This window comes from Babylonia areolata, chromosome 12 (assembly GCF_041734735.1).
Source record: "Babylonia areolata isolate BAREFJ2019XMU chromosome 12, ASM4173473v1, whole genome shotgun sequence".
Classification (NCBI taxonomy): domain Eukaryota; kingdom Metazoa; phylum Mollusca; class Gastropoda; order Neogastropoda; family Buccinidae; genus Babylonia; species Babylonia areolata.
The window spans coordinates 19,134,432-19,147,596 of record NC_134887.1 but is presented as its reverse complement, the minus strand read 5'-3'; the positions used below and the strand labels follow the sequence as shown (position 1 = coordinate 19,147,596).

The 13,165-nt window shown below is 38.7% G+C and overlaps 1 protein-coding gene across 25 annotated transcripts in view; it reads right to left on the bottom strand.

The window, feature by feature from the left end:
• LOC143288415 (inositol hexakisphosphate and diphosphoinositol-pentakisphosphate kinase 2-like) overlaps nucleotides 1-13,165 on the bottom strand; it is a 147,903-nt gene that overhangs the window by 55,137 nt on the left and 79,601 nt on the right. For 17 of the 25 annotated variants that reach the window (XM_076596862.1, XM_076596874.1, XM_076596857.1 and 14 more), the window contains one exon: nucleotides 1,222-1,314. The exons of 5 other annotated variants lie outside the window; for them this stretch is intronic. In XM_076596862.1, coding sequence (XP_076452977.1) covers nucleotides 1,222-1,314 — 93 coding nt within the window. Of the gene's footprint in view, nucleotides 1-1,221; nucleotides 1,315-11,227; nucleotides 11,308-13,165 lie in introns of all 25 variants that reach the window. 3 more of the 25 variants (XM_076596872.1, XM_076596879.1, XM_076596859.1) reach the window with 2 other exon arrangements.

Below are 13,165 nucleotides of genomic sequence, written 5' to 3'. Positions count from 1 at the left end.
TGGTATTATTCATGTTTTACAAACCTTGTTATGGTTTGTGCCTATTTTTAAATCTGAGGAACTTCTTTTCTCTCTCCAGGCAGTGGCAAATTGAAAAACAGCTGTTGTGAAATTCTGACCTGTGTTAACTCAGCATACGTTAACAACATTCTTCCATCAGAGTCCAAATGCAAATGTTTCAGTTCCATTATTCTGTTTCTGTGTGCAGAAATAAATAAGTGAATGAATTAATAAATACGCAAGAGACCAAGCAGAAGACCAACAGTGGAACTGCAATAGCAGAATTTTCTGAACTGTCAAAGGAGAAGGAACAGGTAAATGTAACATGAGAAGTGGACAGAACAGTAATTCAGATTCTACACAGGGAAGCTGCCCGTTCAAGGAAGGTGGTGACAGTAAGAGATGAAAACATCAGCAAACTCAGGGCAAAAAAGACATCCTCAGAACTACAAAGGACAAAGCTGTCGGCAGTAAATGTGGTGACAGATGATGACAGCAATGTCGACATGACACGGTGTGATCATCAGAAGGGGGAAAAAAAAAGAAAAAAAAAAAGAGGGTCCATCAAGTTTTTAATTGGTTGTCGCAAAAGCCATGTCACACAGGCCCCTGTCTTGCCCCTTGGATTTGTGAAGCTGAGACCCTTTTTAGCAGTCCTCCACCCCACCCCCCGCCCCCCTCTCCCTCTTCATGCCCACTGTATCTGCTGATGATCGGTTGTTTTGTGCTTTCATCAGACCTACTCGTTACAATCTTACAATCGGAAGCACACGTTAATTGAGGAAATTACACACGCAGGCACGCCCACACATACACACACCCCACTTTTTCATCATCTGGTTGTTTTTTTGCTTGGGTGTCAATATTACTACCAAAATAAAAAATTAAAAGAAGGCCATGAAGCTTTTTCTTTAAACTGCACATACGTGACATACTAACCATTATGCACTTTAAACATGTGCATACACTCTACATACTTACCACTGTGCACTTTAAACACATCTACACTCCACTTACACTGTTCCAACAACAACAACAAAAATCAAGAAAGGAAAAATTTCATCACAACCGACGTCTTTCCTGGCATTCATAATCAACTCCCATGTTTATCCTCAACGAGCCAGCTTCAGAACAGTCCAAGGAGCAAGTCTTAAGGGCTCCCCCCACCCCAAAAAAATCTAGAGTAAGTGATGATTATGACAAAGGGAAGAAACGGTTTACCCAAGGGCCCGCCGCCCGCCTGAGCCTCAGCCGGGCAAGGGGTCAGGGGTTCAAGTCCTTGTGACGGAGCACCCTGAGGGGGGCTGACCTCCTCTGCCAAAGTAGGCAACAAAAACACATCGTTCCAACACACACACAAGCTTAGCACACACACCACCACCACCACCACCAACACCACAAAACTCACCCACTGGAAGAGGATAACAACACAGACACAGACACACAGAGACATACACGCATACACAAAAAGAAAAGACCAACAATATTACAGCGAAGGAGAAAGGGTGGGAGAGAGGGTGTTTGGGGGATTGGAGATGGACAGGGCTGTGGGGGTGGGGTGGGGTATCCATTTTTTGGGGTGAGGTCAGAGACAAGAAACAACAGATTTTACTTTTTATTTCTCCAATCACAAAATCTGAATCCCCCCCCCCCCCCTTCAAACAACACACACACACCATCCCAACAACCAATTATGTGTTGTGTTTGTTGTTGTTTTTTTTTTAAAAAAAGAGTGAGGAAAGAGAACGAGACAGACAGAAGACAAGACGCAAAGAGACACAACCTTACTGCTGGTATCAGTGATTTTATCGTACCCACAAAAAAAATTACATCCAATCAAACAACATGTTACTACATTCGATTTCTACACAAGGTGTAAAGACTGCTATGGGGACAAGAGAAAGAGGGGAAGGGAGGGGGAAATAATGTATCACAGAGGGAGGTTATACCAGAGGATGGAAGGGACCACAGAGAGAGAGAGAGAGAGAGAGAGAGAGAGAGAGAGAGCAGAGTGTCACAGACAGACAGAAAGAAAGAGACAGAAAAAACCCCAACTTCCAACCAATACTTTAAAAACCACACCAAGATGCTCACATAAACACCAACAAAATAAAAGACAGACCCCACTTCCCCAGAATGAGAGGGTGATAATTTCATTTATAGAGGGGAGTTACATATAGCATATATTGAAAGCAATATGAGCCGGTTCATACACATAGGAAAAACCAACCAACCAACCTGACAAAAAAAGCAAATACACACCAGAAAGACAGGAGATCTCAGCTGGGAAGGAAGAGAAATAAGTGAACTTCCAAAAGATAATAAACAGACAATTATGACATGTCATATGAATGTGCTGAATACTTGATGCAGAGCTTTTTTTTTCTGCAAAGCAAAGAACAATAAAGAAGAAAGAAAGCTGGACTGCTTACTGACTGGATCGACTAACTGATTAAGTACATTAACAACTCATTAACTGAATGCACAATGCACTTCAACCAAGACTGAACACACAAAACATGACCGTACAATAGCTCATCAACAACAAACTTTTTTTTTTCTGACCATGTCCACAAGCAACACAAACACAATACAGCCTTTCACTTTCTTCTTCCCCCCTCTCTCAGCCTTTAACCATCAAGTGATTTTATTTATACCTGGACACAGCAATCACGTCCTTGTTTCTTCAGTGTATCTAAAATTGCAAATGTTTTGCCAAGTGGTTCAGAAAAGGAAACTGTATATGGAAGTATGGGCAGAATGAGAGGTACTGGCTAATGAGAGTCGAAAACATATTCAAGGTGTCTTCACATTACCCCCCTAACCCCCCCTCTTTTTTTTTCTTCTTTTTTATTTTTTTAAAAGAGATCTAACACCCATTTCTCTCAATTAAGCTTAAGTTCAAGTTAGGTTAACCTTAGTTAAGTTAAGGTTAGGGCTAAGTTTGATGAGCTGTGACATCCATAACAGAATTCTGATACACCATACTTTTCTGCCTATAACTTATAAAGGCACTACTCTTTTTTTTTTTTAATACTCAAATCAGACACCTTCGTCTTATCAGCTGTATGCGCCCCAACTACACAATGCTGTATATGGGGTTACATATCTCTGCATTTATCTATCCTGAACTTCCAACCAATACCAGTAAACCAGTCAACCATGGAGCAACTTAATTATGTCATGAATTATACCAACTGTTCTGGTACCAAGTATCCACATTTCAAATATGTCATGAATATCAAATGTCCTGATACAAAGTATTCATAAGTCCTGATACAAAGTATTCATATTCAAAATCATTATTTTTCAAACTCTGTATGTGTGTTATAAGCGCACTCCCAGTGCACAACAAATTGCTGATAGCCTGCAGAAACATGTTCAACAATCTTCTTTCACTGCAAGTATTGGGAGGGCCCCTGTGTCTACTCTCTTAACCTGTCTGTCTGGTCTCAAGATGTAAAACACAAATGCACACACAAGCTTGCCAGCCAAATGAATGCATCTCAGAGCAAGTGCAGGCACGCACGCTCCAAACACACACACACACACACACACACATGTACATGTGTACATGTACTTGTGTAAACACACACAAACATGACACACACACACACACACAATACACATATGGAAGTCATGTGTAAATATACAACAATTACACACACAATTCTACAGAGTAAAGGTGACACAGATGGAACAGCCTCCTGAGCACTTCACCGACTTTCAAGCTGAGTTATGAAATATTTTCCTACCCCCACCCTCTTTTTAGTTTTTTCATTTTTGTTAAGTTGCTAGTCATGAAATTATACATCAAACAAGTTCATATCAAATCTAGCTGCATTATCATTTCCTTGCATAAAAAAAATCACAAAAAGAACAATGGAATAAACAGTTAAACGAAAAACTCTACATCAAAATCATCATTTGACTTTCATACAAATCCATAAACATACAAACAAACATTAGCACCATTCTTACAAAATAGAAATGTTTATTTACATTTACAAACAAATGAATAGATAAATAATTTTTTTTTAAAACACATAAATCACAAGCTTTCTCTTTTCACATAACAGAAAATACAAAGAAAACCCTATAAAAACTTCACAATCTTTTAAATCTTGAAATTGAAAATTATCATTTCGTTTAACATGTAATGCACCAAACTCACCAAAATGTGATCAAACCAAACACAGTCATCCAAATAATGTTATAACTGAACACAAATGCACACACCCACACCACACACATGTCCACACAAAGCATCAAACATGCTTTAAAAAAAAAATCCACGAAGATTTCAAGACCTTCATGCAAATAGGGGAGCTGCAAGCATGTATGCATTCAACCGCAAAGAAAAGTGTGTGTGAGTGTGTGTGTGTGTGTGTGTGAGTGAATATGTGTGAGTGAGTGAGAGAATGTGTGGTGTGTGTGTGTGTGTGTGTGTGTGTGTTGAGGGAGCTGCAAGAAAGGTGTACAAGCTGTGAAAGAGAGAATGAATAAAAAAAAAGAAAAAAAAGAAAAAAGATATACTTACAAAAAAAGGATAAAAATATACATTCAAATCAAACATGCTCTTGAAGTGGCAAAGGGGGAGAGGGGAAGAAGATATAATTGACTGAGCCAGCAGCCATGCACATATCATATTTCTTTGCCAGACATCCACAAAAATTACAAGCTGCATCAGAACATTTTGCCACGCAAGTGACAAATTATTACTCTGTGATGTATTTGTGGCTGTTTCTGTCAATACAATGTATGTGTGTGTGGCTGGTAAGTACTTTGATTTTATTTCTTCCTTTGTTATTTTCTTAAAAACACATACACACACATATACATACACACAACAAAATACAATAACTTTCAATAATACTTAGGATTCAGAGCAGTTAAGACAACTTCATGGTTTTTGGGGTGGTTTTTTTTTTTTTGTTTGGATGTGTGTGTGTGTGTGTGTGTGTGTGTGTGTGTGTACACATGTGCATGCGTATGTGTACACATATGCACATGTTTATACATGTTCACCTATCTAATGTCTTTACACACCATGCACTCATGTGGATATAGATCAGCAAGTGCATGCATATATGCACTGCGCGTGTGCATGCGTGTGTGTGTAAGCATGTACAAGCCAGTGTGTGCACAGGTGGGTCATCAGCCATTATGTGTCTGCTATATTTCTGTGCAGTCACGTGGGCCCCCAGTCTGAACTTCCATGTTCACTTCCACATTTCCAAAGTGGGTTCGCTTCATCCGCTATATGGTTCACTTCTTCGTTTGCTGTAATGTTCATTTCTTCATTTACTATAGTATATGGTTCACTTCTTCATTTGCTACATGGTTCACTTCTTCATTTACTACATGGTTCACATCTTGTATATGGTTCACTTCTTCATTTGCTATATGGTTCACTTCTTCATTTGCTATGGTATATGGTTCACTTCTTCGTTTGCTTTATGGCTCACTTCTTCATCTGCAATATGGTTCACGTTTTCATTTGCTATAGTATATTGTTCACTTCATTTGCAATATGGTTCACTTCTTCATTTGCTATGTGTGTGGTTCACTTCCTCATTTGCAATATGGTTCACTTCCTCATTTGCAATATGGTTCACTTCTTCATTTGCTATGAGCATGGTTCACTTCTTCATTTGCAATATGGTTCACTTCTTCATTTGCTATGTGTGTGGTTCACTTCCTCATTTGCAATATGGTTCACTTCCTCATTTGCAATATGGTTCACTTCCTCATTTGCAATATGGTTCACTTCCTCATTTGCTATACAGTTCACCTCTTCATTTCATGTGCAGCTGATTTCTTCATTTCCCATGTAGTTTACTCCTGCATTTTCCAAGTAGTTTACTTTGTTTCCCATGTAGTTTACTCCTACATTTTCCAAGTAGTTTACTTTGTTTCCCATGTAGTTTACTCCTACATTTTCCAAGTAGTTTACTTTGTTTCCCATGTAGTTTACTCCTACATTTTCCAAGTAGTTTACTTTGTTTCCCAAGTAGTTTACTTCATCATTCCCCATGTGGAAGTAATGATTCCCCATGTAGTTTACTTCCTCATTCCCCATGTAGTTTACTTCCTAATTCCCCATGTAGTTTACTTCATTCCCCAAGTACTTTACTTCGTCAGTAGTTTACTTCATCATTCCCCATGTAGTTTACTTCGTCATTCCCCATGTATTTTGCTTCTTCATTCCCCATGTAGTTTACTTCGTCATTCCCCGTGTAGTTTACTTCCTCATTCCCCATGTAGTTTACTTCGTCATTCCCCATGTAGTTTACTTCCTCATTCCCCATGTAGTTTACTTCCTTATTCCCCATGCAGTTGACTTCCTTATTCCCCATGCAGTTGACTTCTTCATTCCCCATGTAGTTTACTTCGTCATTCCCCATGTAGTTTACTTCCTCATTCCCTGTAGTTTACTTCCTTATTCCCCATGCAGTTGACTTCTTCATTCCCCATGTAGTTTACTTCGTCATTCCCCATGTAGTTTACTCCGTCATTCCCCATGTAGTTTACTTCTTTATTTCCTGTATGTTTTTTCTTCTTCTGCATTTCCCATGTTCCCATGCAGTTTATTTCATTTCCCATGTAGGTTATTTCTACATTTTACATGTGAAACTTCAAGTAACAAGCAAACTACATTGTCGCACATACCAAAATGTCAATCATATGGAAAAAAAAAAAAAAAAAAAAAAAAAGGAGAAAAAAGAAAAAAAAGGAAAGAATTACTACGGCTTTAAGACCCATATGTGTTAACTTTACTCAATTAACCACAGAATTTCTCGAACAGAATAACAAGAACTTATATCCTTTGTACCTACAAGCGTGATCTGTTATCAGAGTATGCCAAGTTGTGACCTTGACCTTTAATATCTGACCTTGTATTTCAACAAGGTCATCATGGCCAGTTACCATACCAACTTTGGTGATAACCGCCATGAGCCATGAGCTCAAATCAGCTTTTTTTCTGTTTTGCAAAATAATGACCTTGACCTCTGGCCTCTCACCCTGCTAACATCTCCATTATGAAGCGAAATGACTGGAAAGATTTTGTGCATGCCTACCATTCCACCAAGTTTGGTTCCAATACTACTTGCATTCACTTAGAAAATTCCAACATTTAAGTTTACCACGGTGTCCCCCCCCCCTCCCCCCACACAACACACACACAAACACACTGAGACATACAGACAAGCAACTCAGACTGAGTAGTGAGTAATTACATCAACTCATTTGCTAATACACATGAGCCAAGAATAAATTTAAACCCTTCCTGTCCTCACAAGACTTGAGCAGTAGAACTCAAGTCTTTGAACTGACTTCCACAACTATATCTTCTGATGGTTTGCAAATCAGTTCCATCAAATCAAAACTGCATGAATCTCTCTCTCTCTCCTCCCCATTATTTACTTCTTCACTCTACCTCATTCTCTCTCTCTGTCTCTGTCTCTCTCTCACACACACAGAAGAAATGAAAGCAATTCTACGTATTTTTTTCAGTCACAAGCAACAAAAACAAAAACTCTGCTTCCTTATTTGATAATGGCTGCAAGAGAAGCCTTCATCCTGGAAGGAAAAATGCTGTGACAGCTTGAAGACGAGTATAAGAACCACTCGGCTTGCTTGGTTTTGTGAAGGTTTCGTTGTTTCAGTGGGTACAGGCTTGCATCTGTTGAGATGTGCATCTTATGTTCAGTACCTCATAAACTGTCCTTCAGTAATGTTTTTGTTGCACAGCATAAAACGGAAAGCACTAAATTTTTTTAGTGAAAAATGGTCTGAAAACGTTTCACTTAATTCTTTGTTTCTAAATTACACTGTTTATGATGTCAGCTGAAAAGAATTTAATAATATATGCACAATATAATTTACTTAAATGAGTGCCTTTTTGGGGGAGGGGTGGGGGAGGGGGGGATTCTGTAGAGAAGATCAAGGGTCTCTGACTGACCTAAAATACAGGACAGTACTTCTTTAATGGGTTAAAAAAAAATTTTTTTAAAGTCAGCAGTTGAAAGCCTTTCTGATTAAAAACATTTTCAGAATATTTTCTGCTCCAAAAGAAAATTTAGTATTTTTTCCAAAACTATAACAACTTGTTTATAGCTAAACATCTGCAATCTTATCAAAGTGAAAGTTTTGGTAATTCCATGGCTTCTCTGTGAGCACCATCTGAATGACAAAGAAAGAGGAACAGAGACAGAGACAGACAGAAAGAGAGAGACAGAGAGGCACAGAGACTGAGAAAGAAAGACACATACTTACAATGGGGAAGAGAGGGAGTGATTGAAAGACAGAAGGAAAAAGTGTGCTTGAATGAAAGCACAGAAGTTTTATGTAACTGCACTGCAGAAATTTATCTTTCAAAAGTAAAATTTTCATAACACTAAGATTTGTTCTCTTGTAGGTGAACGATACTGCATAATGCTTAACTTTTGGCTTCAAAATTGACAGCCTGATTCCCCACAACTGGCTCTTCCTCAATCACTCATTGATTAATTTATTTGATATCAATATTTTCTTTGTCGCCTACTGCTTTTATCATTTCCCACATCTCCTAGCTGAATTATGAATATATATCACCAATAAAATAATACAATTCAGTCAAAAAGAAAGACAGTCAGCTACTCAAAACTTTTTAAACTAAAACATCCTGAAAGACGAAATAATTGTTAATGACAGCGGAGAAAATCACAGAGAGATTTACCTCAGATATACACACACAAAAACGTTTTGTCTCAGTTTTAAACATTCACATGAGACATAGGCACAATAGCCATACTTGTTTCTTTTTTTGTTGTTGTTTTTGTCGCCCCCCACCCCCACCCCCCACACCAAACAACAGTGAATGGGTGTGGCAGCAGAAAGTGTGTGCAGCAAAAGCTTCAGGGCTTGTGATGAGTGGGGGTCTCAGGATCTCTTTTACCCTGATTTCTCTGGGGTCCCAGACTACCTTCTAATGCTGCACACCCCAATCAAGTATGCAACGCATGCTATACACACACACATACAAAGACTGGCATATTTCCAAACATAACTGTCCAAGTCGTGATGAAGCGGAAACAACTCATCTTTGTAGCAGATGATCCCAGCATCATACTGAAGTTTCCGATGCAGGATTTCCACTCTTTTTATGTAATTGTTCTAGAATTTAAACCTTTTTTTTTTTTTTTTTTTTTTTTTTTAAAGAACACCCCAGACACTGGCTCTATCAATCTGCAGTGCGTTCTTTCCATTTTCAAAGTGTCATGGACGCATATTTACACGATACTAGCCCTGAGTGCCATACAAGAGACCGAACCGAAAGGCACATGACAAGTAACTCCTTTGATGCACTACTGATCACGAAAACACAGATGACACAGCACCCATGAGAGCATTCTGGAGGGGACACATCTTTTTTTCTTTTCTTTAAAAAAACAAAAACAAAAAAAACACCCTGACATGTCATTTTTTCCACAGTGAGTGGGTGTTTCTGGTGCGGGCGGTGTTCTCAACAGTGAGATGCTGGTTTTAGCCACGCAGAAACTGGTTAAGCACAAGCAAACTGACCAAACCACACGCTGAACAAACTGAAACTTAAAAGTTTCACAGAAGACACAAATAACAGTAACGTCCACTGTGGAGAAACTTGACATAACTGCTGGGGGTGGGTGGGGGTGCGGGGGGGGGGGGGGGGGGGGGAGACTCACTCTCTGTGACATGTATTCCAAAACCCTCAAGATGGAACTGTATTATATTAACTACTGCCAGATGCACTAAAACATGACTATAGTTAAAACATCAACTTGCTGGAAAAGTAATCACAGTCATCAACCAACTTTCTGTGTTTTAAATGTCAGGTTCAAGCTAAATACTCTATAGAATTTTTTTTTTTTAAGTTCCGATTAAATATATAAAATGTAAAACCTGTCATTTATCATTTCTTCAAAGTCAGTGTGAACTGTGATTTTTGTGTTGCCTTTTTTTTCTTTTCTTTTTTTTTTTTTACAGGACAGGCAGAGACAGCGAGAGAGCGAGAGAGAAAGAGAGAGGCAGAGACACAGAGACAGTGAGAGAGAGAGAGAGAGAGAGGGGGGGGGGGGGGGCTGGCAGCAACAGAGAATCAGAAAGATACAGAGAGAAGAAACTAAGCTAAGACAGAAGGCATAAAATTAATGAACAAAATGTGGGTGGGAGAAAGTATAATCAAGCAGGTAAAAATAGAACTCAGCAAGTACATTCTAGCTTCCTCTTCTCAAAAGTCAAACACACACACACACACACACACACAGGTTTCTAACTCCCTGTCAAGCTTCTGATACTTTACTTCATCAATGGTAAACCAATCTTGTCAAAACTAATACTCACTCACTCACAGAACTAAGACGACTGTCACAATCAATTCTAAAAATAATGTTACAGAACTGTCACAACCAACTCCAAAAATAAATCTTACAGAATTAAGATAACTGTCACAATTTACACAATTTTATAAGTTTACAGAACTAAGATAACTGTCACAATCAACTCTATAAAAATAATTGTTACAGGACTAAGATAACAGTCACAATTAACTCTAAAAATAGGTTTACAGAACTAAGATAACTGTCACAATCTATCAAGAAATAAGTGTCACGGAACTAATATAACTGTCACAATCATCTCTATGAAAATAATTAATACAGAACTAAGATAACTGTCAAATTCAATCTAAAAAATAAGTGTTACAGAACTAAGGTAACTGTTGCAATCACACTAAAAATGTGTCACAATCAATTCTTATAATATATGTTACAGAACTAAGATAACTGTCACAATCAACTCTATAAAAATAATTGTTACAGAACCAAGATAATCGTCACAAGTAACTCTAACTTGCATAACTAAAACAACTGTTGCAATCAATCTAAGAATAAGTATTACAGAACTAAGATAACTATCGCAATCAATATGAAAGTAAGTGTTTCAGAACTAAAACTAAGATAACTGTCGCAATCAACTGTAAAAGCAAGAATGACTGAACTGTGATAACTGTAGCAATCAACTGTAAAAAAATAACTTGAAAAAAAAAAAACACCACTCAACAAAAAATGGAATAAATGAGACTGATAATGACGAGGAGGAGGTGCCCAGACAGCAAAACATTAGCAGGAGGAAGTAACTGGCAGCAACAACAACCAAACATACAATTCAAAGCCACACAAGTATCAAGGCCAACACAGGGACTGACCCTCGCTAGAAGAGGCATGGGGCCGACCCTGAGGTTGATACTTGAGCTGAACCTTGCGATGTATTCCCGTGAACTCGTACCTGAGATTATTATAATTATATATACACACACTGTATTCTGAGCTCAAACTTGCTGTGTGTACCCATGAACATGTACCTGAGATCATTACATGTACACACTCTGTATTCTGACGTTGATACCTGACACTGATACCCGAGCTCAAACTTGCAGTGTGTTTCCATAAACTCGTACCTGAGATCACTATATATATACACACACTGTATTCTGAAGTTGATACTTGATCTGAACCTTGCGATGTATTCCTGTGAACTGGTACCTTAGATCATTACACGCACACACACACACACACACACACACACTGTATTCTGTAGCTGATACTTGAGCTGAAACTTGAGGTGTATTTCCATGAACTCGTACCTGAGATCATCAGTTGTACACACATTGTATTCTGAGGTTAATACTTGAGATGAACCTTGCAATGTGTTCCCATGAACTTGTACCTGAGATCATCACATGTACAAACATTGTATTCTGAGGTTGATACCTGAGCTGAAAATTGCGGTGTATTCCCGTGAACTCGTACCTGAGATCATTAAATGTACACACACATTGTATTTTGAGGTTGATACATGAACTGTACCTCACGATGCATTTCTGTGAACTCGTACCCAAGATCATTATATACATGTACGCACATTGTATTCTCCTGCCTTCACTCCTTTTCTGTCACTTGGGTTTTCAACATCACAGTCCTGATTCTTGAACCCCCCCCACCCCACCCCCCACCCCCCGGGAATTCCTTGTTGATGTGGCAATGTCCACTCGACTCCTCCATGAGACTGCAAACATACTTTCTGTGGGGAGAATGGCTTTGATCAGCAGCTGTGTGTAAACATGTGCACCCGTCACACTGCTTCACACCACATCAATGTCTTCAGAGCAGGGTGAGAAACAAGTGGTAAGGAACAGAATGTAAGGGTAGAAGGCTCTGTCAACTTGCTTCTTGGTTCTCTTTTTATCTTTTTTCTTTCTAATCACACTTTGCATGTGTCTTTGTTCCTTAGAAATGAATTCCAATGTCACCACAATGTTTCTGTGCTGTTTGACAAAAACTGGATGCAAGAACCCCCCCCCCCCCCACCCCACTCAAGAGCAGTTGTCTACCTTCTGGAAGCAACTTTTCTTCTTGGCTTTATGTTGCTGGTCAGGCATCTCTGTCTAGCAGATGTGGAGTAACATATATGGATTTTGTCAGAAGGCAGTGACGCCTCCTTGAGAAACTGAAACTGGAACTGAAAGAACAGTACGTTGTCAACCGCCTGTCATCAGAGTTGTTCCCCTTCCTGTCAGGGCTTTTCTTCCTCTCCTTGACTGTTCTCAGGCTTTGAGATCAGGTCCAGGGCTGATTAAAACATTTTTTTTTAAATTGTGATAATGTGAATTTGTACAGAGCCTATTCTCTATATTGGGCTGTAGGCGCTTCATTTAAACAGAGGAACATCATATACTGCAAGGGATTTTTTTTTTTTTTTTTTTTTTGCAGAGGCGATTGGGAGGTGATGGTGAGGGGTTGTTGACTTTTACTTCAGACTATTTTTTCATCATCAAGATGCTTCATCTGTCTGTCATCTGTCATTAATTAATAAGTACAATATGCCTTGGTGCTTGTTTTTTGTTGTTGTTGTTGTTGTTTTAAATTCTTTTTTAATACTGAGATTCAACTTCATCTTTTTGTTATTTTTGCTTGGAGGAAACTATGTATTTCCCCCCTGGCCAGTCACTCACAGCATATTGTACTATATATTAAAAAAAATAATAATAAAAATTAAAAAAAAGGATAATGAGAGACGATGAAACAAATGAATCACAGCTGGCCCCCTGCCCCTCACTGAAAAAAAATAAGGCGTTTCTGAGCAT